Consider the following 25,313-nt stretch of genomic DNA (forward strand, 5'->3'; position numbering starts at 1 on the left):
AGAGCATGGTGTCAAGTCTGTAAAATATGAGACCAAGAGAGGCTCTGGATTTGAACTGAAACTAAAATATTCACATCCATGCTTAGCCACAATTTTTTACTGGGCTGGGGTACCACAATGTATCCAACAACCCCCTGAGAGTCACATGTGTTAGCAAGTCTCAAAATGAAATTTATGGGGTTGAAAGTCCCTGTCTTCTTGCACCAAGTGAAGAGAGGAAGGTAGAACAAAGTTTCTTGTCATTAAGTGCTCTTTGTGGCTCAAAGAAGGGACATTCACACACATCTGATTTAGGGACAAGTTTGGTTTTCTTTTAGGTAAGAGGCTTGAATAACAGCATCATGAAATGCAAGAACTTAAAAAGACACCAGAAATTTCTTCTCATAACCTGCCTTAATAAAGTATTTCACTGTATAATCGTCACAGATTCTGTCAAATATCTTTGCGAAAAAGTGGGGTACGACCATTATATGAAGCTTTTAAAAAATGTGTTGGTATTACTTGTCTTTTAGTTTCCACCAGTCTCTCACCAACTTTTCACTCCCTGAAAACCGTCTTTCCACCACTACCTTTCCATGGTGTTCAGCAAACACAATCACTTTCAGCTTGAAGCCTGCAGAATAGTTTTTATATTTACTCATAATCAGAAAGAAATGCTTCGCACATTAGTGGCAGACAAACTGTATAGTTTAGCTAGTGTGGTAAGATGCAAGTTTTACCATATCACGTAACTTAATATGGCAGCTTCGCCTGCCCACCCACCCCCCTTGCGCCTATGACTCTTCATTGGGTTGAGTGACAATATTGTCAGTATTGCAGAGCTCTAAACAACCTATGCAAGTTGACTTTTGGAAATATACTGACAATACTCACGTACTGAAAATTCTAGGCTTGGGGCTTACAATACACAACAGACAAATACACATTCCTATCCCACTGGTGAATACGTTGCTGCTCTGTTTACCTTTTAAGCAGCCTGATGAACAGAATTATACCATGCGATGATTATGCGATGAAAGGTTATAAGCCAATTTTTGGACTGAAAAAACAGAGTGCGACTCTTATGTGGTAGCAACGGTTACATGGTAAAATACAGATATATTCTTATGTTCAATCCAAGAAGAGCCAGATTCAACAGATTCATGGTCTGTTGAAAAACTATCCACCTTGTAAGACTTCCGTCGAAGGCCACTTCCTCCATGGTAACATTTTCATTGCTTTGCTCCCTCCCCTATAGCACAGAGCTGATTGTGATATCTGCCTCCTTTGAATCCTAATAACATTTTATTTGTACCTCTTTTTGTTTGTTTTAATCATTTTCTGTCTTTCATTGTCATTAATTTTGAATTTACCATTAAAATGGAAATAACCTCACTGTGTTTTGTGAGAATCAAATTAGATTCTGCATATAAAGTGTTTCGTAGTATTATATAAATTTCAGTTATTATTATCATTATAATTATTGCTACTACTACGTGCAAGGCACTGAGACCTGAGAGCAGGAGATAAAAAAATACCATAGTCCTTGCCAGAGAGATGTTTATTTCCTAGTTGAAGGGTGAAGCATGAAACATGTACAGAAGGAGTATAATGCACACTAGAATGTGATTAAGGGCATTGGAATGATGAAAAGGAGTGAGCTGAAAGACAGAAGGAAGAAAGGATACTGTCTGTCTGGGAATAGGGAATGTGGGGGAAGATAGAGAGAAGGAATTGTAGAAGGCCCAGCTGAGCTCAGTCTGGAAGAAGGAGTAGAGGGGCCAGCAGACTACAATGGTGAAATGGGCTTGGGCTTGGGCAAGTAAATGGAGTCAAGAGAAGGCTGGATGAGATTGGGGACCAAAAGTTAGTCACATTTGAGTGGGACAACGTGTGAACAGGATTAGGTCTTGACAGCTGTGAAACCTTGGTGTTCCTTGAAGTCAGGAACACCTGAGTTCTAGTTTGCCTTCTGACACACACTAATTGTGTGATCCTGGCCAAATTACTTAACCTCTCAGTACCCTAGGCAGCTCTCTAAGGTGATAAGTTTTAGAGCAGGTGCTGCTCTGTGTTGGCAGAGGAAGTTTCCTCAACTGAGATTTCCCTATGCCAATGAAATCACAGATTCATTCCTTATTCTTTATCTTTTATCCTTTATCCCTACTGTGAGCAAAGCACTGTCCTGGGGACACTATGACAAAAAGATCCTTTTCCTTAAGGAGCTTACATGTATTCTACATTATATTCAGATTGGTACACAGATAGATGGATGATAGATAGATAGATAGATAGATAGATAGAATAAATGTATGTAGCAAGGACTGTCTCTGACATGTAGCGTGGGGGTATAGATATGTGGTTTGAAGGGAGGTCGATTAGACATTTCTACCCTCTTCTCCCTTCACCCTTCTTCAAGGGAGACAGGCTAAGTAGGAGGTTGTGGCCTGAAGCTTGGCTCACTCTGCTCTCCTCGGAGAGAAGGGGTACCAGGATAGAATTATATCTATCTTCTCTGTTTAATGGCGTTAGTCTAAGGGCTGTGGTTTTAAGGTTCAAGGTAACTTCTGATGGCTGTTTCATTAACGGGACAAGCAAGACCCCAACTTTATATCCAAGGCTTGACCCCTCTCTGTAATGGTAATCAGGGCAGGAATTTTTTGCTGTTCTTCTCTTTTGAGATGCTAAAGCTATCAAGCACCTTTAATGAGTCTGGCCCTTCTTTGAATGGGGCAAGTAAAGTGGGATCTTTTTTGTCTTGGAGTGTTTCTCTGCCAGGAAACCCCAAATGAGGTCATGACAAGTTGGACACAACTGAAAAATTACTAAAATCCAATTTGGGAAAACAGAGGAATGCAGAGTTTGTGAAATGAAGTAGAATGTGCCAAGGGTAGAAATGTAAAGAAAAGCCAGATGATGGAAGAGCTAATATGCTAGGATGAGGAGTTTGGGATTTACACTGTACTTAATCTGGAGCAAATGAAGGTTTCTGAGCAGGTTACATTAGAGGCTGCATGGTGTCAGAAAAACCTGAGTTCAAATCTGACCTCAGATACTTAGTAACTGTGAGATGCTGGGCAACTCAATAAACAGCCCTCTGCCTCAGTTTATACATCTATAAAATAGAGAGAATAATAAAACTTACTTTCTAGAGTTGTTGTGAAGATAAAGTGAGATATTTATATAACACTACAGCATCTTGCACATAGTTGGTGCTTAATAAATACTTGTTTAAAAAAATATACCTTTACACTGGATGTCCCCCATCTCCTGAATACTTTCCCCTTCATCTATGCCTGGCTTCCTTTAAGGCTCATCTCTAATATAACCTTTAGATCAGAGCCAATTTTGAGGGTTTTTTTGCTTTTCTTTATATCTCTAACAGTTAGCACAGTGCCCAGTATGCAGGAAACAGTTAATAAGGGTGATTGACTGACTGATTGACCTGAATGAAGATGGTAGAACAGAATTAGAAGGAATAAACAATCTGGGGGTAAAATTGATAAAACTTGATCTTTCAATTCAATCCAAAAAAGATTTTTGAAGTATATGCTATATGCCAAACACTAAAACAAAAACAATACTGTCCCTGCCATCAAGGAATTTACACTCTCAAGAGAAGAAGCTGCATGGACATAGATAACAAAACATAAAATATATTGAAAGGAAATTTTTTAAAAAGTAGTGGAGGGAGAGGAGGACTGTTAGCATCTATTATGTCAGGACAAGGTGTGATAATTGTAATAATAATAGCATTTATACATTGCTTTCAGGATTACAAAGAAAGGCCTCTTGAAAAAGGTAGCATTTCTAGTGATCTTTGAAGGAAACTAGGGATTCAAATAGTCAGAGGTTAGGGTGGAGAGCATATCAGACATAGGAAAGAGCCTAGGCAAGAGTAAATATGTAATAAAAGGTCATAAATGCTGGAGAAGATAGATAGATAGAAAGAAAGAAAGAAGACAAGAAAGAAGGAAAGACAAGAGAGAAAGAAAGAAAGACAAGAAAGAAAGAAAGAAAGAAAGAAAGAAAGAAAGAAAGAAAGAAAGAAAGAAAGAAAGAAAGAAGAAAGAAAGAAGAAAGAAAGAAAGAAAGAAGAAAAGAGGGAAGGAAGGAGGGAAGGAAGAAAGAAAGAAAAAAGAAAGAAAGAAAGACAAGAAAGAAAAAAGGAAGGAAGGAGGTTAGGAAGAAGAAAGAAAGAAAAAGGAACAAAGAAAGAAAGAAACAATGTCCCTAAAACAAAACCAAAACAAACAAAAAAAGCTTTATCTGTAAAACTCTTTCCAATGGTAAATTTAGTTAACATCCTACAAGTATATAAAAGAAAGGACTTTAATAACATCTTTTAAAATCAATGTAGAAACTATGTAAAAGAAAGTAGAAAGTAAAGGGAAATTCCATGCTAAGAAATGAAAATTACTTTCAGCACTATTTAAGATAGAGTGGCCTTAAGGCCAGATAACTTGAGACACTGAGACAAAGGCTCACTGGTCTCCCAGCTCAGCAAGACCCAAACTATCCTCAGTGTCACCATGACCTCCTGGAGATTGTTGCCAGTTGCCCTGATGATGCTCTGCTCCAGCACCTTCTGCTCTCTGGGCTGTGACCTGACTCAAGGCCTGCAAGAAGACTTCTCACTTCTGCACCAAATGAGCACATTTTCCCTGGGGCCATGTTGGAAGGACAGGACCAACTTCAACTTCCCAAAGGAAGCCATGGAAAGCAGCCAACTCCAGAGGGAAAATGGCACAGTTATTGTTCATGAGATGCTCCAGCACACCTTCACCATCTTCAGCCAGAATGGCACCCCTAATACTTGGAATCAGACCCAGCTCATGCAACTGCTCATTGGGCTGGATCAGCAGCTGGAACAGCTAGAGAGGTGTGTTGGACAGGATGTGAAGTGGGAAAAGCCTTCCTTGGGAAGTGAGAACCCCAGGCTGTCCCTGAAGAGCTACTTCCAAGGGATAAGCCAGTATCTACAAAGTAAAGATTACAGCCACTGTGCCTGGGAGATTGTGAGAGTAGAGATCAGGAGGGTCTTTCTGTTCATGAGCAAGTTCACAAGAAAACTCAGGAACTAAAGAAGAAGAAATGAACTCTCAAAACACATAAGCTCCTTGATTAATTTCCTAAATAAAGCGAAGTAGTCAATCATTGGAAAAGACATTTCTCAAAAAGAACTGAAATACACCCGAATTCACTGAATTATTTTAAATCAATGTGAGTTGACATTCATATACTGAAATAGGACAATTCAGAGAATTTTCTGAATAGAATTAAGTTACAGTACTTAGATGTTTTATAATTAGTATTTATTTTTATTATTTATCTGGCTCACAATATTTATAATATTTCAATCAAAGAAAATATATATTTATATTGTCTACTCTTCATTGTTGTATTTTATATTAAAATTATTTTTTAATAAAAATATTGTTTGATGTATATTTATAAACTGTTCTACTTGTAAGATCTATTAGTACATTTGGAAAAGTTAACAATATTTTAAAGGTATTAGAAAGCAGTCTGGGAAATTTTAGGCTTTGATCATCATCTTACATAATGTATAACAATAAGCTCCAAATGGACTTAAGCCATAGATATTATTAAAGATGCCTTCCACAACTACGGATAAGTGCAGAATATTTTTTTTTGTCAAAAAACAGATGAAGATCTCAAGGAATAAAAGTTAAAAGATTAAGGTCATCTTTTTCAATATAAAGTTTGTTGATGGGTCTTTAGTTTCAAACTGTTTTACTAATAAGTATTCATGGAAAAGTTAATAAATACCACAAAAAGTTACAGATTAAAAGTGGAGCTAAGTTGGAAGAGTAGCAAAAAGAAATATTGTAAGATCCACCATTACCAACCCAAATTCCTGCACACAAATTTAGAAAATACACTAGACTAAATCCTAATGGAGAGATCTAAGAAAAAGTCACCATGAGTAATTTTTATAACCCACTTTAGCAGAGGGAGATAGAGAAAAAGGTCTGTGGATTGTAGGGATGGAATCTGGCCAGAAACATGGCCGGGGGAGCACTCTAGAGCCTAGGAACTCTGTCCTAGGACAGATGCCATATCTGATCCTAGGACAGGTCCCAGATTTATATTAAGGCACTATGTCATGCAAGATGAAGTACTAGGTGCCAACTAGCAACTCTGTCATCTGCTACCCAGTCCCAGGTCACCAATTCAGGATCGATTGATGAAGGGACCTACACCGAGGGGAGGAATTCCAGAGTGAGGAGCAGTAAAGAACATCTAACCTGTGCACCCTGCAAGGAGATTTCTAGAAGTAAGTAGCAAGAGTTTGATTTGGACTCCCATAAGCAGAATGAGATCTCAGTTTCAGCTTCTAGCCTAATCTGAAGCCTGCAGAAGAATAACCAGAACAAGACTCCCAGACCAAAGGGAAGTTTACAATTCTGTCACTCTGCACCAGCAGAACTTTCCAGCTCACTAAAAGTGCCTAATTCTACTGTTGTCTAGACCCAAACTCTGGTCAGGAATGTGCAGAGCTCAAACCGATATGCAGCAATCAGACTTTGCCCTGGATCAGATCACTTTGGGAACATTGATAGCTTGCAGGTTCCTGGTTTGTGCTGTCCCTGAGAGCCTGGAATAACAACATATTAACTGCTCCAACAAAGAAGCAACAGGATCAGCATAGACTTCCCTTCCAGAAGTGCATAAAGCCTGGCCCTATCAGCAAGTCTGAAGTTAGGAAGCAGGCTAGAAGAATGAGCAAAGAAAAAAGAATTCCACCATAAAAAGCAGGCAACAGAAATGATAAAGGCATAAACCAAGAAGAAGAGAATGTCTCCAGAATATCTAAAAGCAAAGCCTCAGAGAAAAACATAGCTCGAGCACAAACTCAACTAGAATTCCTAGAAGAAATGAAGCAAACATTTTTAAGAATTATAAAATGTTGTTCTTATTTTCTTCCTTTAGTATGTTGTGAGAGGTTTGGAAGAAAAAATTGGAAAATAAGCAAGAGTTATGGATAAAAATTTGGAAAAGAAGTGAGAGCTGTGGAAGAAAGAATTGGAAAAGAAGTGAGAGTTATGGAGAAAGGATGAAAATGGAATTAGCAGTTTGGCACAAGGCATACAAAACCTTGCCCAAGCAACAAACTTCTTGAAAATCAAAACGGACCAAATAGAAGTAAAAAACTGAAAGAGATAATAAGAAATGTTTAAACAAAGTCAAAATATTAAAAAAAACAGAAGAAAATGTTAAGTATCTCATTGAATTGACCTAGAAAACCAATTAAGGAGGAAAAAATTCAAGAATCATTTAACTACCTGAAAGTCATGACCAAAAAAAGAGCCTAGATATCATATTTCAGGAAAACTTAAAAACTTCCCAGATCTTTTAGAACCAGAGGGCAAAGTCACCTTCTCAATGAGACCTCAATATGACAACTCTCAGAAACATTATTGCCAAAATTTAGATCTTCCAGGTTGAAGAAAAATCATATAAGCAGCCAAAAAGAAAGAATTTGAGTACCAAAGAACCACAGTCAAAATCACACAATTTTTAACAGCCACCACTATGAAGAAGTAGAGAGCTTAGAACATGATATTCAAAGGACATAGGCTTACAGCCAAAAATAATGTCCAACAATTATATAAGGGAACAAATGGTTTTTTATATTTGTTTTATCCTTTTAAAAAAATTTAGACTTGAATACTAAAATTTTATTACATAATAAGAAAAGAAAAAGAAATATATTATAAACTAAAATATTACAACTTAAATATAAAATAAGAAAAGGAAAAAAAGCATGTCATGTGCACAGCAGAACGTAAGAGAGGATTCAAGATATATAGCAATAAATTTCATTTCAAGAAAGCCTATATATTAAATACCATGCTGTTGAAAGCTGTCCATCTTTCCTTTGCTTTTTTGTAGGTTTTCTTTTGTTCTCTGCTGTACACTTTTCATTTTGTTCTTTTTTCCCTCTTCTTCTCCCCTCCCTGCCCCTCAGGCTACAATTAAACATGGATATATTTATATATAGCTATTGATATATACATACATGTATACATATACATATACTCATAGATACCTATGTATATAAACATATACTTTCCCTAAGAGATTCTACTTCTAATCTCTATTTTTTTGTTTGTGCATATCTCTTATTTCCTATCCCTCCTGATTCCTCTACTTTACTTCTACCCACTGCTTCACCCTCCTATTATTTAATCTACCCCCCACAATGATCCCTCCCTTATCTTCCCTTTCCCATAACTCTAAACCCCCTTCTATATCTGCCTTTAACCTATTCCCTCACCCTCTCTTCTAAAGAACCCTCCTTTTTCCTCTCCTCCTTCCCTATCCCCTTAGCATTTTATTTCTTTCTAAATTTAGAAGACTTTCATATTTTTCTAGGGTTCCAAAACTACCAGCTCTCTTCCCCGACCTAATTCCTCTGTATTGGTTCTTCCTCTCATACCATATTTGTATAAAATAATTACTCTTTTTAGCTGTTCCTGACTGGTTTTACTTTTTCAAGTCATAACATGCTCAGGTCTCTTTCTTATGAACTACTCAAATACTAATAACAATCTTAGACATGCATTTTATGTTTTACATACACAAAAAGTAAACAGTCTGTCCTTATTGAGTCTCTTGTAATTAGTCTTTGATCTGAATCTTATACTTCCCTTAGTTCTTGATGTCAAATCTTCTATTAAGTTCAGGCCTTTTTTTTTTTTAAACAAAGTCCTGAAAGTCTGACAATTCATTAAATATCCATTTTTTTTTCATTCAGGATTGTGCTTAGCTTTGGTGGGCATATGATTTTCAGCCAGAAGCCCAGTTCTATTGCTCTTCAATATATAGTGTTCTAAGACCTACTGTCTTTTAGTGTTGCCACTGCTAGATCTTGTGTGATTTTAATTGTGGCACTGCCATATGTAAATTGTTTTTTTTTCTTGTTGCTTAAAATATTTTATCCTTGAGCTGGGAGTTTTGGAATTTGACCATAATATTCCTATGGGTTTTCCTTGTAGGATCTCTTTCAGGCAGTGATTGGTGGGTTTTTTCTATTTCTACTTTCTCTTCCTGTTCTAATTATTCAGGACAATTTTCTTTAATTATATCTTGTATTATTGTATCAAGATTCTTTTTTTTTTACTTTAGCTTTCAGGCAGTCCAATTATTCTTATGTTTTCTCTTCTTGATCTGTTCTCCAGATCAGTTGTTTTTCTTATGAGATGTTTCACATTCTCTTCTATTTTTTCTTTATTAATATTTTGTTTTATTATTTCTTGGTCTCTTATAACTTCATTGGCTTCCCCTTGCCCAATTCTGATTTTCAAGGAGTCATTTTCCTCCTTAGCATTCTGGACCTCCTTTTTCAGTTGGTTGACTTTCTGTTCATACTCTTCTTGTTTTTCTTGGATTGTTCTTTTTTTTTTTTAAGTTTTTCCTCAATCTCTCACTTGATTTTTAAAGTTTTTTTAAAGTTCTTCTATGAATTCTTTTTAGGCAAGTGACCATTTGACATTACTGTTTGGGGCATAAGAGAGTTTCTTTGCTTGAGTATCCACCTCTGAAGACAAACCCCAATCTTTTTTATTCCCGTAGTAACTCTCTATGGTTAGACTTTTTCTCCTTAACCTGTTCATTTTTTTTTTTTTGTAATAGCTTAATTCTTGTAATCACCTCTAGTCCTGGGGCATGGAGGATGGTGCCTCTGGCCTCAGGTCTTCCTTCAGTTCTCCTCTCTGACCTTGAACCCAAACCAAGACCTCTAGCCTCCTGTAAGTACCCACAGTCAGTGGCATACCAGCCTCACTGTTTTTGCACTGGGCACCGGGCACGTGCTGGTTTCTTCTTGCCTGGCCTGTCTCCAAAGTATAGCTGAGTCTGGTGTTCCTTGTCAGCAGAGGTTCCCTCTATCTTTCCTGGCTCAGATGCCCAACTCCACTCACTATTCCAGGGTTAAAAGTTCTTATGGCTGAGGCTGAGGCAGCCAGCTAACCCCAGGGCTTGCTGCTTGTTGTTTAGGGAGTATGTAGCCGGGAAGGTGTTTATTCTTCACAAGGACCAAATGTCCTCCCAGGATTTTTCTTCAGATTTTCTCTGATTATTCCTGCAGGGCCCCTGTTCTTCCCCTTCTTTTATTTTTTTTTTTATTATTCTGTCTTTGCTGTGAGGCACTGTTTTATCTCTTTTGTGGAGGAAAATTTTGAGAGCTTGGAATTTCCTGACTTTGCCATCTTCCCAGAATCCTCTCCACAAATGGTTCTTTAATGAAATAAAAGACCTGTATCCTGATGAAAAGACTAGAGCTGTGTAGAAACTTTAAATGGCAAACTACAGATTAAAGAGAAATATAAAAAAGTAAACACAAATGAACAATGATAAAGAACTAAACAAGAGTAAACTGCTTACATTCTAATGGGGGGAGACAATACATGTATCTTTCCAAAGCTTATCATTATCAGGGGTCATGGAGGGAAGCTAATTAAACAGATAGCCTGAGAGCGGTTTTGTTATAACTTGATAATCTTAAAAGAGTAAGAGAAGAAGAACACACTAGAGCAGAAAGAAGGAAAGGAAGGCTAGGGAAAATTGTCTCACATAATTAGGGCATATAAGTCTGTACAAACAAGGAGGAAGGGAGTGAGAAAACAGCTGACCCTTAAACCTCACTCTCAAATGAACTGCTCAGAGGAGAGAAGAATATACATATACACACACAGAGTTAGGTACAGAAATACATTTCCTTCAAAAGGGAAATAGTAGGAAAAGGGGAGAGGGGAGGTTAGAGGGAAGGTAAATTAAGGAAGGGATCAGTCCTAAGCAAACAAACTCTAAGGATGTACAAAAATATTTATAACTCTTTTTCAGGTGGCAAAGAATTGGAATCGGAAGTCCATCAATTGGCAAATGGCTGACCAAGTTATGATATTTAAATGTAATAGAATACTATTGTGCTGTAAGAAATTATGAAGAGAAGTGATTCAGAGAAACCTCAGAGGACTTGAATTAAAAGACTGCAAACAAAACAGGAGCACAATGATAAGAGCATTGTAAAGACAAACAACTTTGAAAGACTTAGGAATTCTGATTAGCATAATGACCAACCACACTTCCAGAGGACTAATGATAAAACATGCTGCAGACTTCTTTATATAGAGGAGAAAGACTCAGAGGGCTGAGTGAGACATATGTGTGCATAACATAAGTGCATACACACACATGCGCATACATATATTTTTTTTCTTTTAGACATGACCAATGCAGAAATTTGTTTTGCTTGATTAAATGTTTGTAATGGTTTTTTCTTTTTCTTTTTTTTTTAATGGGGGAAAGAGATTTTTGATGATTGAAAAAAATAAAATTTAATCTTTAAAAAGTATTACAAATCAAATTCAATGCAACGGCCATTTTAAGAAACCTGTTGTATGTTAAGTACTGGGAATTAATTCAGAGATGTGAAATAACAAAATCCTGCCCTCAGAAAACTTCCATTTTAGTCAACGGATACAACATTTGCCTAAATAAATATGTTCCAAGATAGTATGATAAAAGTAAAAAAGAAAACCAAAGAATTTTAATAAAATTTTATAAGGCAGAGATTAGTGTCCACTGAGAGACTCAGAAAAGGCTTCATAGAGGAGACGATACCTGTACTGAACCTTAAAGTAAGAAAACCATTTAACAAAGAACAAACAGAAGGAGGTGTATAGTAGGCCCAGTTGGTGACCTATATAATGTCAATTCAGCATGGATGGAGAGGGTGCTAGAAAGGAACTAGGGTGATATAAAGCAGTGGTGTCAAACTCAGATAGAGATGGGGCCACTAAACTGTACATGGGACCCTGTGGGTCCCATATCAACTAAGAAAACCACATATTAACATTATCTATATTCTATTGTATTTTTATTTATTCTGTTAAATATTTCCCGATTACATTTTAATCTGGTTCTGACTATTGCTCTGCTTGCTGACCACATTTGCCACCTCAGGTAAGATGGAACTAGACAGTGGAACTCCAGTCTAAGTAATTTGTATCTTATCATATTAGCAAAAGGGAACTACCAAATGTTTTGGAATAGAGAAGTGGAGCATACAGATTTCTATTCATTAGGATTATTATTATTTTAGCTGCCGTTTGAATTACAACTTGGAGAGAAGAGACACTTGTATCAGGGGGACCAATTAGGAACAATGCAGATAAGAGGAGGTAAGGACCTGCAATATAATGTTGATGGTGAAGCAGAAATGGTGGCTACTGAATAAAGGATATTGTGCAAATTAAGCTAACAGAACTGAATCAATGTGGTGGAGTGAGTGGAACTCACAGATGAGTTCCGAACTCCAAACCTGAGTGTTTGGGAAATAGATATGAAAGGGAATTGGTTTAGGCAGTTTTAGGGGGAGGAGTAATAATGAGTTCAGTTTTGGTTATGTTGAATTGGAGATGTCAATGAGTCATCTGGGCAAAGATGTTCAGCAGGGGAATCAAAGAGCTGGATGTATAGATCTGAAAGATCTCTGAGTAGTTCTGACAAGATGTAACCAGGGGTGTGATGGAGCCAGCTCTAAAGGTCTTACAAAAGGTGATTGTTAAATTTTCAGCGTAAGCATTTACAACTCTAAAATCAGCAATCAATACAAATCAGCACTTGATTTATTGTTTTATTGACTGTATAGACTTAAGAAGGTGGTAGTAATGCAGGGTAAACTTGAAAGTGTGTGTGCATATGTTTGGTAGGGGGAAAAGAGGGGAACATCAAACATTTACCAGCATAACCCTAAATTGTTCTATTAAAAAAAATTGCTTGAGCTCAACAGGAGTGCAATAGAACACTCATGGAATCAAATAATCGCCAGACTGGAGCCTGGTAATTCAGGCTAATAACAATAATTAATAATAATAATAACTCCTTTATTTAGCCCTTTAAAGTTTTCAAAGAGCTTTAAGCTCTTTATCTCATTTCAGTATCTCAACACCCTGAATATATCCATAAGAGAAGATTAGATCAGTAAGGGAAATAATACAGAAAGAAGGCAGAGCCAAGAACAGTCTTAGAAGAAACCTACATCATGGCCAGGAGCAAGACAGGAGACATACGAGTCAGAGAGGGAAGGAGCAAAACAAAGAGAATAATGACACAGAATATAAGGAAGGGTTAGGATAGTGGTCGATGATGTCAAACAATGCAGAAAAAAGGAGAGGACTGAGAAAAAGTCATTGAATTTTGCAACTAAGAGATCATAGAGGACATTGGAAAGTGCCAGTTTAATAAATTAGTAACCACAGAAATCTGATTGGGGGAATGAGAAGGTACCTTGGACTTCTCTCTAGCTCTTGGTTTCCTAACATGTAAAATGAGCAGCTTGGTTTAGATGGAATTTAAGATCCTTGCCTCTAAATCTATTATGCCAAATGGAGAGAGAGGTTCCTAAGAAGTTATGGACATCAATTATGGACAGGATTTTGGCCAGCAAAGGTCAATTTTTTTTATCAGATTACTTTAGTGGGTTTTGGCCAGATCCTACTATAATCCCCATTAAGTCTCAGCTATTTATCAGAGTAAGGAAAGAACCCCAATGCCAGTTGAAGCTCAGTAATTTGGAAGTAAGCAAGATTGTAAAGAGGACTTCCAGCCAAGATGCCTATGTGAATGGAAGCATGCTGCCCAGCTCCTATACATACACTCCAGAAAAATGTGAAATTCTCACCGTTCATGATCAATGAATCAAACGAGAAACTACAGTAAGTGACTTCTTTCAGCCCCGAACTACACACACGCACAAACACACACGCACGCACGCGCACACACACACATACAAAATCACCAAGCGGCCTACAGACAATAGAAAAGGGGACCACCAGAAAAGTCAGCAACAGCACAAGCAAGCTAACCCATAGCTTTGCAGCCAGACCAGGGAAGGGCAAAAACAAAATCAAAAAAAGGACCCTAAAAGGCATCCTATCCAGATACAGGAATGTCATAGTACTCTCCTAAGAAATCCTTAAGGTGGTTGTAAGTTCACCAAGGGGCCCTTGAAATTCCCAAGACCTTCTCAACATAGAACATTCCTCTGTAAAGTCTGTATCATTTTGCTATTGGTGAGTCCAGTCTCAATGGTCACAGGCTGATGAAGTCATCAGTGGAAGTCAACAAAATCCTATAGAACAGAGAGTTCTTAACTTGGGGTCAGTGAACCTGTGTTTGAAATGTGTTGATAACTATATTTCCATAACACAAGTTTCCTTTGCAATTTCATGTATTTTCATTTATACATTCAAAAACATTATTCTTATAAGAGGTCCATAGGCTTTATCAGACTGACAAATGAGTCTAGGATACTAGGACACTATTAATTACCCTGCTACAGAAGCATTGTTCCCTTATGCTTCCTTTGACCAGCTTTGTATCTAAGAGATTCCAGATTCTGAGGCAAAGAAAGACTCTATCAAGGACTTTTCTCAGGACTTTCACTGATATAATTGAGAGAGCAGGTTGTAAATATTTCAAGTGGAAATCCTTTGCAACATTCCTGCTTGCAGTGTGCCTGATATATTTAGGGAAGCATGGGAGTGAGCAGTCAGATAAGGAGGTTCTGTGGAACTTATAGCAGTATTGTTATACTGCTCTCTGATTCTCCATGGGATTCATTCAGTGTGGTCTTAGCTGCTGGCTCTCTAGGGAACACAATCCGGGGCCTGTAGCAGAGGCATTGACATCCACAAATGACTCACTGGAGCATAGATATAACCCCCTCACTGTATCATTAACTTGATTCTATAATATTGTGAACAGCATGTGTGAAGGAGTCAGTCTTAGTGACGGGGGAGGTATCATGCATATGTTGTTCCAGATTTCCAGGAGAGTAAGAAAATCCTCCTAAGTCTATCTATACTTTGTATCATGAAAGAATATCAGACACAAAGACATGTTCAACTCTTGGGTTGAATATGGTAGCTAAATCCGAATTAGTAGTAGTTCCCTGGTAGAAAAAAATATCATGATTGCTAAAGAAACCAGTTCACATTTTGGTTCTGTGGTGTTTAAACAAGTCTGAGATACTTTCTGGGTAATTTAATCATTTTATTAATAATGCCAGGATTTTTAATAAATGGCCAGTGGCACTCTTGAATGCCAAAGGCATTCATGGAGGCAGGTTAAGGGCTTATATTCCCTTATATTCTCTTTGGAAAAAGAGTGTCCCTGAGGGTGGCAATCAGCTCTGATTGGTTAACAATTAATGAGAGGTGGACTTCACAAAAAGAAGTGAGATCACTCCAGAGGGGGTGAGAGTGACATCATGTCCCTCTTGGACTGAGAGACTCTCTCTTCCACGCAGAAACTTTTCCTATACTGAGACCATTGCCAGCCTTGGGCTCTAGGCAAAGAATCTATATCCCCCACCCAAGCCTGAGCTAGTTGGGTGGAGTAGCAATACCTAGAATGAGGAGAATGTTAATCCCATCTTCCATCACTTTGTCCTTGAAAGGCTGGACAAAGAAATGGGAGAGGGAAAAAAACTGAGGCCTCCCCAATTTTAATAATTGGCTATTAATATAGAGAGAAATAATCATTTCTCTCAGAAGACAGTAGATTAAGTTTAGATCCTTGGCCCTCAAATGAGAAGTTTGTCAATGTTCTATCCTGCACTTTACCATCAATCAACAAGCAAGAATTTATTAAGCATTTACTATGTACTGAGTACTGTGCACTGGCCCCCAGCCCCCCAAATGCCCTCCATTGGTATCTATAGTGCCTCTGTTGGGCTTTGCAAGATTTTATTTTGAGCATCCATTCTCTATGAGTTTCTGAACCTTCTCTATTTTCATATGGAAAATTAAACATTCAAATAGTTAAACTTAACATAGATGTTAATGTTTCAGTATTTTTTTTTCTCAAATTCTAATTGACAATTCATGGGATGTTCCCCCTTCAAACATCTCTGTGATGTAAAGTAAAGAACACTAAGGAGGCAGTGAAGGAAAAAAGAGGAAGTGAAAATGAATTTAGCTGTGAGGAGAAAATGATACCACTTTGATTTTAAGCACTGCAGGAATTCCCACTAGCAGCTGAATGAAGGGAATGAAGCTTTATAAACACAACATCATAAAAAATTACTAGAGATGGGACTTTTAACCAATACAGCCACGCTCAGTGAACTGGGCATGACACTCTGGTGGATATAAAGGTGCATAACAAAGCAGTAGTTCCTGTCCTCATGGAATTGCCAACTTGAATATAAAAGTGAGGTTCATCCAGTGAATCAATCAAATTACCTACCCCACATAAAATAAGTGGTGTTGTTGTTCAGTTGTATCTGACTCTTTGTTACCCCATTTGCAGCTTTCTTGGCAAAGATACTGGAGTGGTTTGCCATTTGCTTCTCCAAATCATTTTACAGATGAGGAAACTGAGGCAAACAGGGTTAAGTGACTTGCCCAGGGTCACCTAATGAGAAAATGTCTGAGGCCAGATTTGAACTCACAAAGTTGAGTCTTCTGACTCCAGGCCTGGCACTCTATCCACTGTGCCACCTAACTGCCTATTAAAATAACTGGTAAGATGCCCCAATACCTTGGCAGGTTGAGAAGAAATCTTAACCAACCAAGCAGATTCATAGGCTTCAATTTCAATCTCAACTAATCATAAGCTTTAAACTAAAAATGAAAACTTTTCTCACCTTCACTGAGTACACAAGAGCACGTAAGTTCTCCTTGGACATAACTTAGATTTTTTTACAGGGTTCCTTGTGGAGCCATGAATCTATGTCTAATCTCTCTTTGGTCCCCAGTGCTTATGCTGCCATCAGCTTCTCTGGTGGCATGGATAGAACACCTATGGAGACATGAGAAGTCCAAAATCCTTGGGATCCTTCAAAGAAATCCTCCTCCAGCCAAGATCAGGGAAGTGGGAGGAGAGGGGGAACCAAGGCTGAAGGAACTTCTTAGGGGACTTGTTTTCTCCTTCTTTGACATGAGTTGGAATTGAACCTTAGCTAAAAGCTCAAATAACCTTGGTCTTCAACCAGTCTGATATTTTATGGAATGTGACCAACTTTTCTCAGACAATCAAAATATAATTTTTTGTATTTAGTCTAAAGCAGAGGTTCTTAACCAGAGCCTATGAACTTGGTTTTGGAATATATACAACCATATAATGAGAAGATAAGCCTCATTGGAAAAGATCCTGATGTTGAGAAAGATAGAAGGCAAAATGAAAAGGGATGGAAGATGATGAGATGGATAGATAATGTTATGGAAACAGTGGACATGAACTTGGACAGACTTTGAGAGATAGTGGAGGATAGAAGGGCCTGGAGTGCTATGGTCAATGGGGTCATGAAGCATTGAGTATGACTGAATGACTGAACAACAGCAATAACAACATATACATGTGTATGTATGTATGTATGTATATACACATACTATGTATATACATGTACAACACATACATACAGTATATTATATACACATATATGTGGGCATAATAAATATATTGTATATGTGTGTGTATATATATATACATATATATGTATATATATGTATGTATATACATACATATTTTGTTGTTGGTCATTTATTCGTTCATGTCCAACTCTTCCTGACCCCATTGACCATAGCACTCCAGGCCCTTCTACCCTCCACTATCTCTCAAAGTCTGTCCAGGTTCATGTTCATTGTTTCCATAACATTATCTATCCATCTCATCATCTTCCATCCCTCTTCTCCTTTTGCCTTCCATCTTTTCCAACATCAGCTTCTTTTCCAAAGAGTCCCTGTTCTCATTATGTGGCCAAAATATTTAAGCTTCAGCTTCAGTATTTGATCTTCCAGTGAATAGCCCAAATTAATTTCTTTAAGTATTGACTAATTTGACCTCCTTGCTATCCAAGGGACTCTAGAAAGTCCTCTCCAGCACCACAAATTGAAAGCACTGGTTCTGTGGCACTCAATTTTCTTTATAGTTCAACTCTCACGACCATACGTTGCTACTGGAAAAACCATAGCTTTGACTATACAGACCTTCATCATCAAGGTAATGTCTCTGCTTTTTAGTACACTGTCCAGATTTGCCATAGCTTTTCTTCTAAGGAACAAACTTTTTTGGTTTCATGGCTGTAGTGACTGTCTATAGTGATCTTTGAGACAAAGAATATAAAACCTGACACTGCTTCCGTTTCTTCTCCCTCTATTTGCCAAGAAGTAATGGGACAAGTTGCCAAGATCTTAGTTTAATTTTTTTTAATATTAAGCTTCAAGCCAGCTTTTAAACTCTATCCTTTCATTCTCATCAAGGGATTTTTTAATTCCTCTCCATTTTCTACTGACAGGGTATGGGCTTTTGACCCCTACCCCTTTGAACTTTCCCATGAATTCCAGGAACCCAGCCTCTCAACTCAGATCCCTGGCATTTACCTGAAGTATTTGCAAATAGTCCTTTCAACTGCCCTTTCATTGTGGCCCTCATTGTCTGTACCTGGACCCACCCTAAACTGCCACTCCTTAATTCCATTTTGATCCACTCCTTGACCACTGTACATAATTGTCCATCTTGGCACCATTAGATGGCTCAGATTCTTAACATCTGGCCAGTAGAGCAGACTCACTAGGAATCTCACCCACCTCAACTGGTGTTTTAATAAACCCTATCTCTGACTGAAAGAAGGCTTGGTTGAATTCTTTTGAGGCAGTACTTGTGTCTTTTGCCCTTGAATTTCAGGGTTCCTAGCAACCCTAGACTGCAACACTACCATCAGAGTGGCATCATCTGCATATCTAGGATAGTTGAAACTTCTCCTGGCAGGCTTAATTCCAGCTTTTAATTCATCCAGTCTGGCATTTCACATGATGTACTCTGCATGTAAGTTAAATAGATAAGGTGACAGTATACAGCCTTGTAGTACTCCTTTTCCAATCTTAAACCAATCGGTTTTTCCATATTTATTTCTAACTGTTGCTTCTTGGCCTTCATATAGGTTCCTCTGGAGACAAGTAAGATCTCTTTGAGGATTTGCCACATTTGTTGTGATCCATCCACACAGTCAAAGGCTTTAGTATAATCAATGAAGTAGAAGTAGAGGTTTTTCTGGAATTTCCTTGCTTTCTCTGTAATCCATAATCCAGAGAATATTGCCAATTTGGTCTCTAGTTCCTCTGCCTCTGTGAAAACCAGTAGTAATTCTTGTAATTCTTTGTTCACATATTGCTGAAGCCCATTGCAGAAACTGAAGCAAAACCTTGCTGGCATGTGAATTGATTGCAATTGTTTAGTAATTTTGACATTCCTTGGCATTACCCATCTTTAGGATTAGAATGCAAATTTATCTTTTCCATTCCAGTGGCCACTGTTGTGTTTTCCAAATTTGCTGGCATATTGAGGGTAGCACTTTAACAGAATTATCTTTTAGGCTTTTAAATAGTTCAGCTGGAATTCCTTCACCTCCACTAACCTTATTGTTGGCAATGCTTCCTAATGCCCACTTGACTTCATTCTCCAGGATGTTTGGCTCTAGATCAGTAAACATACTATATGGTTGTCAGTGATGTTAAGATCTTTCTTGTAGTATATATGTATGTGTATGTATATATGTGTGTGTGTATACATACATTTTATATATAGCATTTATATATATAAACTTATACAGACATTGCATTATACACACACACACATATATGTCTGTATATATATACTACATATATAAACTACATTTCAATATAACTGGTTTCCTTTGTAATATTGCATATTTAATTTTATGCATTTAAAAGTATTATTCAGAGGAGTCCCTAAATTTTACCAGACTTCCAAAGGGGTATGTAACACACATACAAAAAATGTTAAGAACTCTTGGTCTAAAACTTATGATAGATTGAAACTAAAACCTATGATAGATATTTGAGACTTATTCTCACCTCAACCAGATATCAGAGTATCTTGTTATTTTAAGTGGAGTAGAGTGACTTGATCGACTTAATCAATTAACTCCCCACCCCTCACAGGAAGAAATGAGACATCACAGAAAAAAATGAAATTGGTATACAAGATTAGTAGAACCCTGAGTAAACATTCCACTTCAGATAGCCCATTGACAATCTTACAAGAAAAATTGGACTATGACAATCTTAGGGACCCAGGTGATTTTCCAACTATCTAAGGCCGATAGAGTTCTCTGGCTGTCCAAGGAGCAGAGCACAGTGTCTCAAAACTGATCCAAAGGATTCCTGAACCAAAGAAGCTGTAGTCATTGACCCAAAACATTTAGATCCTGATGAACTAGGATCCTCTAAGACCAGGACAGACTTTCTCAGGAAAGGGTTTCCTGGCATGTCTACTCCATTAAAAGGTGATACATGGAAATAAGCCTTATCCTTGTTAGGGTAGTATCAGATCCTGGCTCGAATATCAATCCTGCTTTTACCTTCCCCATGAAGCCAAGAAAGTTACTTCATTGCTCATTCTCTCCATATGGTCATTGATTGGTTGCAGTTTATGGTAACAATGTCAGTGACCACAATTTCAAACTTCTACCAAAAGTAGTTCATTGTACAAAATCCACCTTCAGCTAAATAGCATTGACACATAACAGGTAGTTAATAATATTTGCTGACTGATTGATTGATGACTATCATGATAGAATCTCACTAAAGGACCTGGATTATCTATTTCTTTGTCAGCAAAGAAAAAATGCAGAGTCTGAGACTGAATCTCGGTGCGTTTTCGCTGCCTGGCCATAATCCCAGCCAACTAACTTGACCTTTGAGTTTTTCAGTGGGGTATGACTGCTTGTAGACTACAGAGTTCTATGTTCCACGTTTGGGGGGGAGGTGCCAGCTCTGTCAGACCCGCACTCCTCCTTCCCCAAGGACCCCCAACCCGAACTGGGCTCAGATCTTCGGCAGGCTGTGCACCCCTGCTCTGATCCGCCACTTAATTCCTCCCACCAGGTGGGCCTGGAGCCGGAAGCAGCAGCAGCCGTAGCTGCCCCACCTCCACTGCCCCCGGGGCTGGAAGCCGAACCGCGAACTCCTTCCACTCCCGCAGCTTTTCCCACTAACCTTCTCAGCAGTCTTTGGTGTTTTTGGGTTGAGAAGTCTCGTAACTGCCGCAGCTCACTGAATCAGGGCGCTAGGGCATGCTCTGCCCGGTTGCTGGACTTGTTGGTCCACGCCGCTCAGGCTGGGCTCTGCTCCACTCCGTTCCCAGCTCCCAGCTCCCAGCTCCGTGCGGGATAGACCTCACCCAGAGACCATCCAGGCTGTCCTGGGCTGGAGCCCTGCTTCCCTCTGCTGTTCTGTGGGTTCTGCCGTTCTAGAATTGGTTCAGAGCCATTTTTTATAGGTTTTTGGAGGGGCTCGGCAGGGAGCTCAGGCTGGTCCCTGCTTTCCAGCCGCCATCTTGGCTCCGCCCCCCCACTGGATTATCTATTTCTGAACATTGTTCTCCCTAGCACAGGTTTAACTATGCCACCTCCCCTTCCTCCATTCAATAAACTCTAGTAGCTTCCTATTCCCTCAATGGTCAAAAATAAAGTCTTTTGTCTGGTATTTAAAGCTCTTTCCTTGAGCCTTTCCAGTTTTCTTTCACTTTACTCACATTCATGAACTCTAAGATCCAACTACACCAGGTCCGCTCACTGTTCCTGTCTTGACACTTCATCTCTTGACTTCATGCCTTTGTACTGGCTGCCCCCATGCTTAGAATACTCTGCCCATTCACCTCTGCCCCTTAGCTTCCCTGGCTTTCTTTGAGACTCGGTTCGAGTATCAGCTTCTGAAGGTAATCTTTCCCAGCCCCCATCCCGACTCAGAGCCATCCCTCTGGAATAACTTTCCATATATACTCTGGCTTCTTTACTAACAGCTTCTGGTAAGAGAACTATAATATAAGGGGAAGGGCTGTAGATCCTTAACCCCAAGAAATGGGCCTGGGTCCTTAATGCTTTTCTCCCCCTCATTATTTTCCATTCTGCATACAGGAAGTCAAGTTTCTAATCTGGGCCAAGAGCTCAAGGCACATGGATGGAGGAGTCCAGAAATACAGGCCAAGTACCATAGCCAGACCAGTATTGATACCTTGAATAACAAAGATCCAGGATTTCAGCCCAGCAGAAATTTTGGATGTGAGCTTGGGGAAACCAATGCTATGTAGGAACTGAGTTAAGTTGTATGACTTATCTTTTCTCCTAAAGACTGAAGTGGTATGAGGGGATTCTGTTCCTGAAGTGTTAGGGTAGTGTTTGTTTGTTATTTCTCACATCTGTGAAATAAATTTTCCTTTGTAAAAGCCAACTGATGCCAAATGGTTATTGAAACTTGGGTGCTAGTTACTGACTATATAAAATAGAAGAACATAGTCGAGAGAGAGAGAGAGAGAGAGAGAGAGAGGTGGGGGGGAGAGAGAGTGAGTGCAAAAGAGAGTCTGAAGCCCCTAGAATAACCTTGGAATCCTGAGGAGCAATGTAGGAGGTCTGGATCAGAGAGGGTGAGGCCAAATTCGCTCATGTTACATCCACATATATTTATGTACGTAGTTATTTGCATTTTGTCTCTTCCATTAGAATGTGAGCTCATTTAGTAAGGGATAGTGTTTTTGCCTTTCTTTGTATCCCTCACACTTAGCACAGTGCCCGGTAGATAGAAAATGCTTGATAAATGCTTATTGACTGACTGTGTATTTTGAAAATCATACACAAATTCCAGTCCTGACTGTCAGAACTCTAACTAGGGTGAGATACCTGGAGCTTCTCCCCTAAGGCAAAAAATTAAAGAGGGCATTTAATCAGGTGCCTGGATAGAGCACAGGACAACCTCCAAGCAGGTTGTCCGCTATCCTTGCATGACAGGACAAAACTTTCCTATGCTCCAGAGAAGCTTCTTCTCTTCGATAGCCACATAGCAGATGAGCAATCCCCTCCTGCTCTACCCCATCACCAATCACCCCAAATGAAAAAAGTTCTATTTATATCTATGTAATGATAGTTGTGTTTCTTCTACAAAAACAACTTGAATTCCACAAAACACCTCTATTTAAGGAGGTCCCAGACTGATCACGTCTCATTCCTTTCCAGGCACTCCAGACTTTCTCTACCATGTACCTTTCTTTGCTTTTATCTTTCTCTACTCTCCTCTCTTTTCAGATTCCTTTTATATTGTCTTCTATTCAAATGTAAACTCTTTGAGGTCAGAGACAGTCTTTCTGCTTGTATCTGTATTCTCAGCACTTAGCATAAATGCCTGGTATGTGTAATTATTGCTTTTCAATCATTCAGTCCTGTCTGAATATTTGTGATAACATGCCAATGATGTCTCTGGAGTTTTCCTGGCGAAGATACTAGAGAGGCTTCTCTTTTCCTTTTCCAGTGTATTAAGGTAAACAGAGATTTAGTGACTTGCCCACGTTCACACAGCTAGGAAGTGTCTGAGGCTGGATTTGAACTCAGGTCTTCCTGACTACAGGCTCAACACTCCATCCACAGAACCATCTAGCTGTCTCTAGCTGCATCTAGTTGCTTGTACATAGTAAGTGCTTAATAAATGCTTTACTGTTGACTAAAAAATTGGACCAATGCATTAATATTCAATCAATTGTCCATTTCTTGAAAAAACATCCAAGGTTTCTAAGATCTTTAGGGTCTTTTCTAGTTCTGCTACTACCTAATCATCACCTTGGGCAAGTTAGTATCTGTAGACCTTATTAAGGCCTACTTATTAAGTAAGTGTATAAGTAGCCAGTATAAAAGGAGTAATAGCAGAAAGTAAGATCACGAAGGGGAACCTAGACATTTGTGTTGCAAAGCAACCTTATTTGCTGCAGCCTAATTTAGTTTAGGTTTAGACTGGCTCAGAAATGACACAGAGTTATATATGTATATATATATTATGTATATATATATATATATATATATATATAAAACTAGTATTTATTAATAAAATCATAATATGAATATCATAATATCAGTAAGTCCCAACAGTTATGTCACAATCAGTAAGTCTCAATAGTTTGGTCACAGTCGGTAAGTCTCAATAGTTATGTCACAATTAGTAAGTCTCAATAGTTATGTCACAATTGGTAAATCTCAATTAGTTATGTCACAGTCAGTAAGTCTCAATAGTTACATCACAATCAGTAAATCTCAATAGGTGTGTCACAATCATTAAGTCTTAATAAGTATGTCATAATCAGTAAGTCTCAACAGTTATCCAATCTTACCACAATTGATCAGCACTGTTGGGGGAATTATCTGTCTCTGGATTACAAGGCTGGGTAGTTCTGGGTCAGGCTCCAGAGTCTTGATGGGAGGGTCCTGGGCTATGTGTCCATACCATGGGGGAGACTCCCAAAGATGGCTCAGGACTATCCACTTTTAGTAGTTCCTTCTAAACAAGATGGCTTTTGCTAACTAAATGCGTGATCAATGGGAAAGGAGCTGTTCTCAAAACATTCTTGAGAGCATTCCTGTTTAGAAGTGCTTGGTCCTGGGATGGATGGCCAGCCATTCCTGGGAGCAAACATCAGAAACAGTCCTTCAACCTAGGATTAGACAGAGTCAGATTGCAGGCATATTGAGTGAGGTCAGAATATCCTAATGAAATTATGCATCACAACATTCGATACAGTCTCAAAGATCAAAGGGACACAATTTACAAATTGCTTAATATATTAACCAAAAATTATGTCCTGGTAAAACATGCTGAATCATGGGAAGCTTTCTAGGCTTTGCCTTTTGGTCCTATGATATATAAATATGATGTAAATGTGTCTTATGATATAAAAATCTCAGAAAAGTTCCAGAAGACCAGCTGATGACCAAATGGTGCTGATAATTTTTAGATGATGTGGACATGGTAACTGTAAAGATTTACAGACAACTTATTGTCTCATCCTCTGTCACCATGCCATCTGCCTCTGTATCCTTTTTGCCATTTTTCTCAGTATTTTCTGTGCTATTTGACCCCACCCTCTTTGTGGTTATTAAAGTGCAGTTGCAGCCTTGTTTCCTGCTGCCATTGTGGTCTTTCCCCGCAAGAGCAAAGAATCAAGCATGTTTGCCTCATTTTAAAATTTCATAAATTAATTATCAATGTAGAGGGTCTACTACCATAGGTCTTTTAGGACTTCTAATTAAGATGGCAATATGAAAGGCCCAGTTTGCCCACAAAGACATCAGCAAAGTTCAAAATATGCACTAGAAAAAGAAATGATTTAAAAAAGTCAAAGAGAAATAGGGACTTCATATGTGCAGTCCAGAACTGCATGAGAAGACTTTCAGAAGCTTGTAATATTCTAATTAGAGACATAACTGAGCATCTGAGCAGAGAAATAACAATAAATAA

General features: G+C 38.5%; 1 protein-coding gene across 1 annotated transcript; it reads left to right on the plus strand.

The window, feature by feature from the left end:
• Window positions 1–4,511: 4,511 nt before the first annotated feature.
• Window positions 4,512–5,063, plus strand: LOC118833565 (interferon tau-2-like). The gene has a single exon (XM_036740932.1). It carries the CDS (start codon window positions 4,512–4,514, stop codon window positions 5,061–5,063), a length of 552 nt encoding a protein of 183 aa, XP_036596827.1.
• Window positions 5,064–25,313: the final 20,250 nt, after the last annotated feature.

Source organism: Trichosurus vulpecula, chromosome 1 (assembly GCF_011100635.1).
Source record: "Trichosurus vulpecula isolate mTriVul1 chromosome 1, mTriVul1.pri, whole genome shotgun sequence".
NCBI lineage: Eukaryota > Metazoa > Chordata > Mammalia > Diprotodontia > Phalangeridae > Trichosurus > Trichosurus vulpecula.

Bases quoted from the DNA above. Each gene is read 5' to 3' on its own strand.
- LOC118833565 (XM_036740932.1), top strand. From the start codon at position 4,512: ATGACCTCCTGGAGATTGTTGCCAGTTGCCCTGATGATGCTCTGCTCC.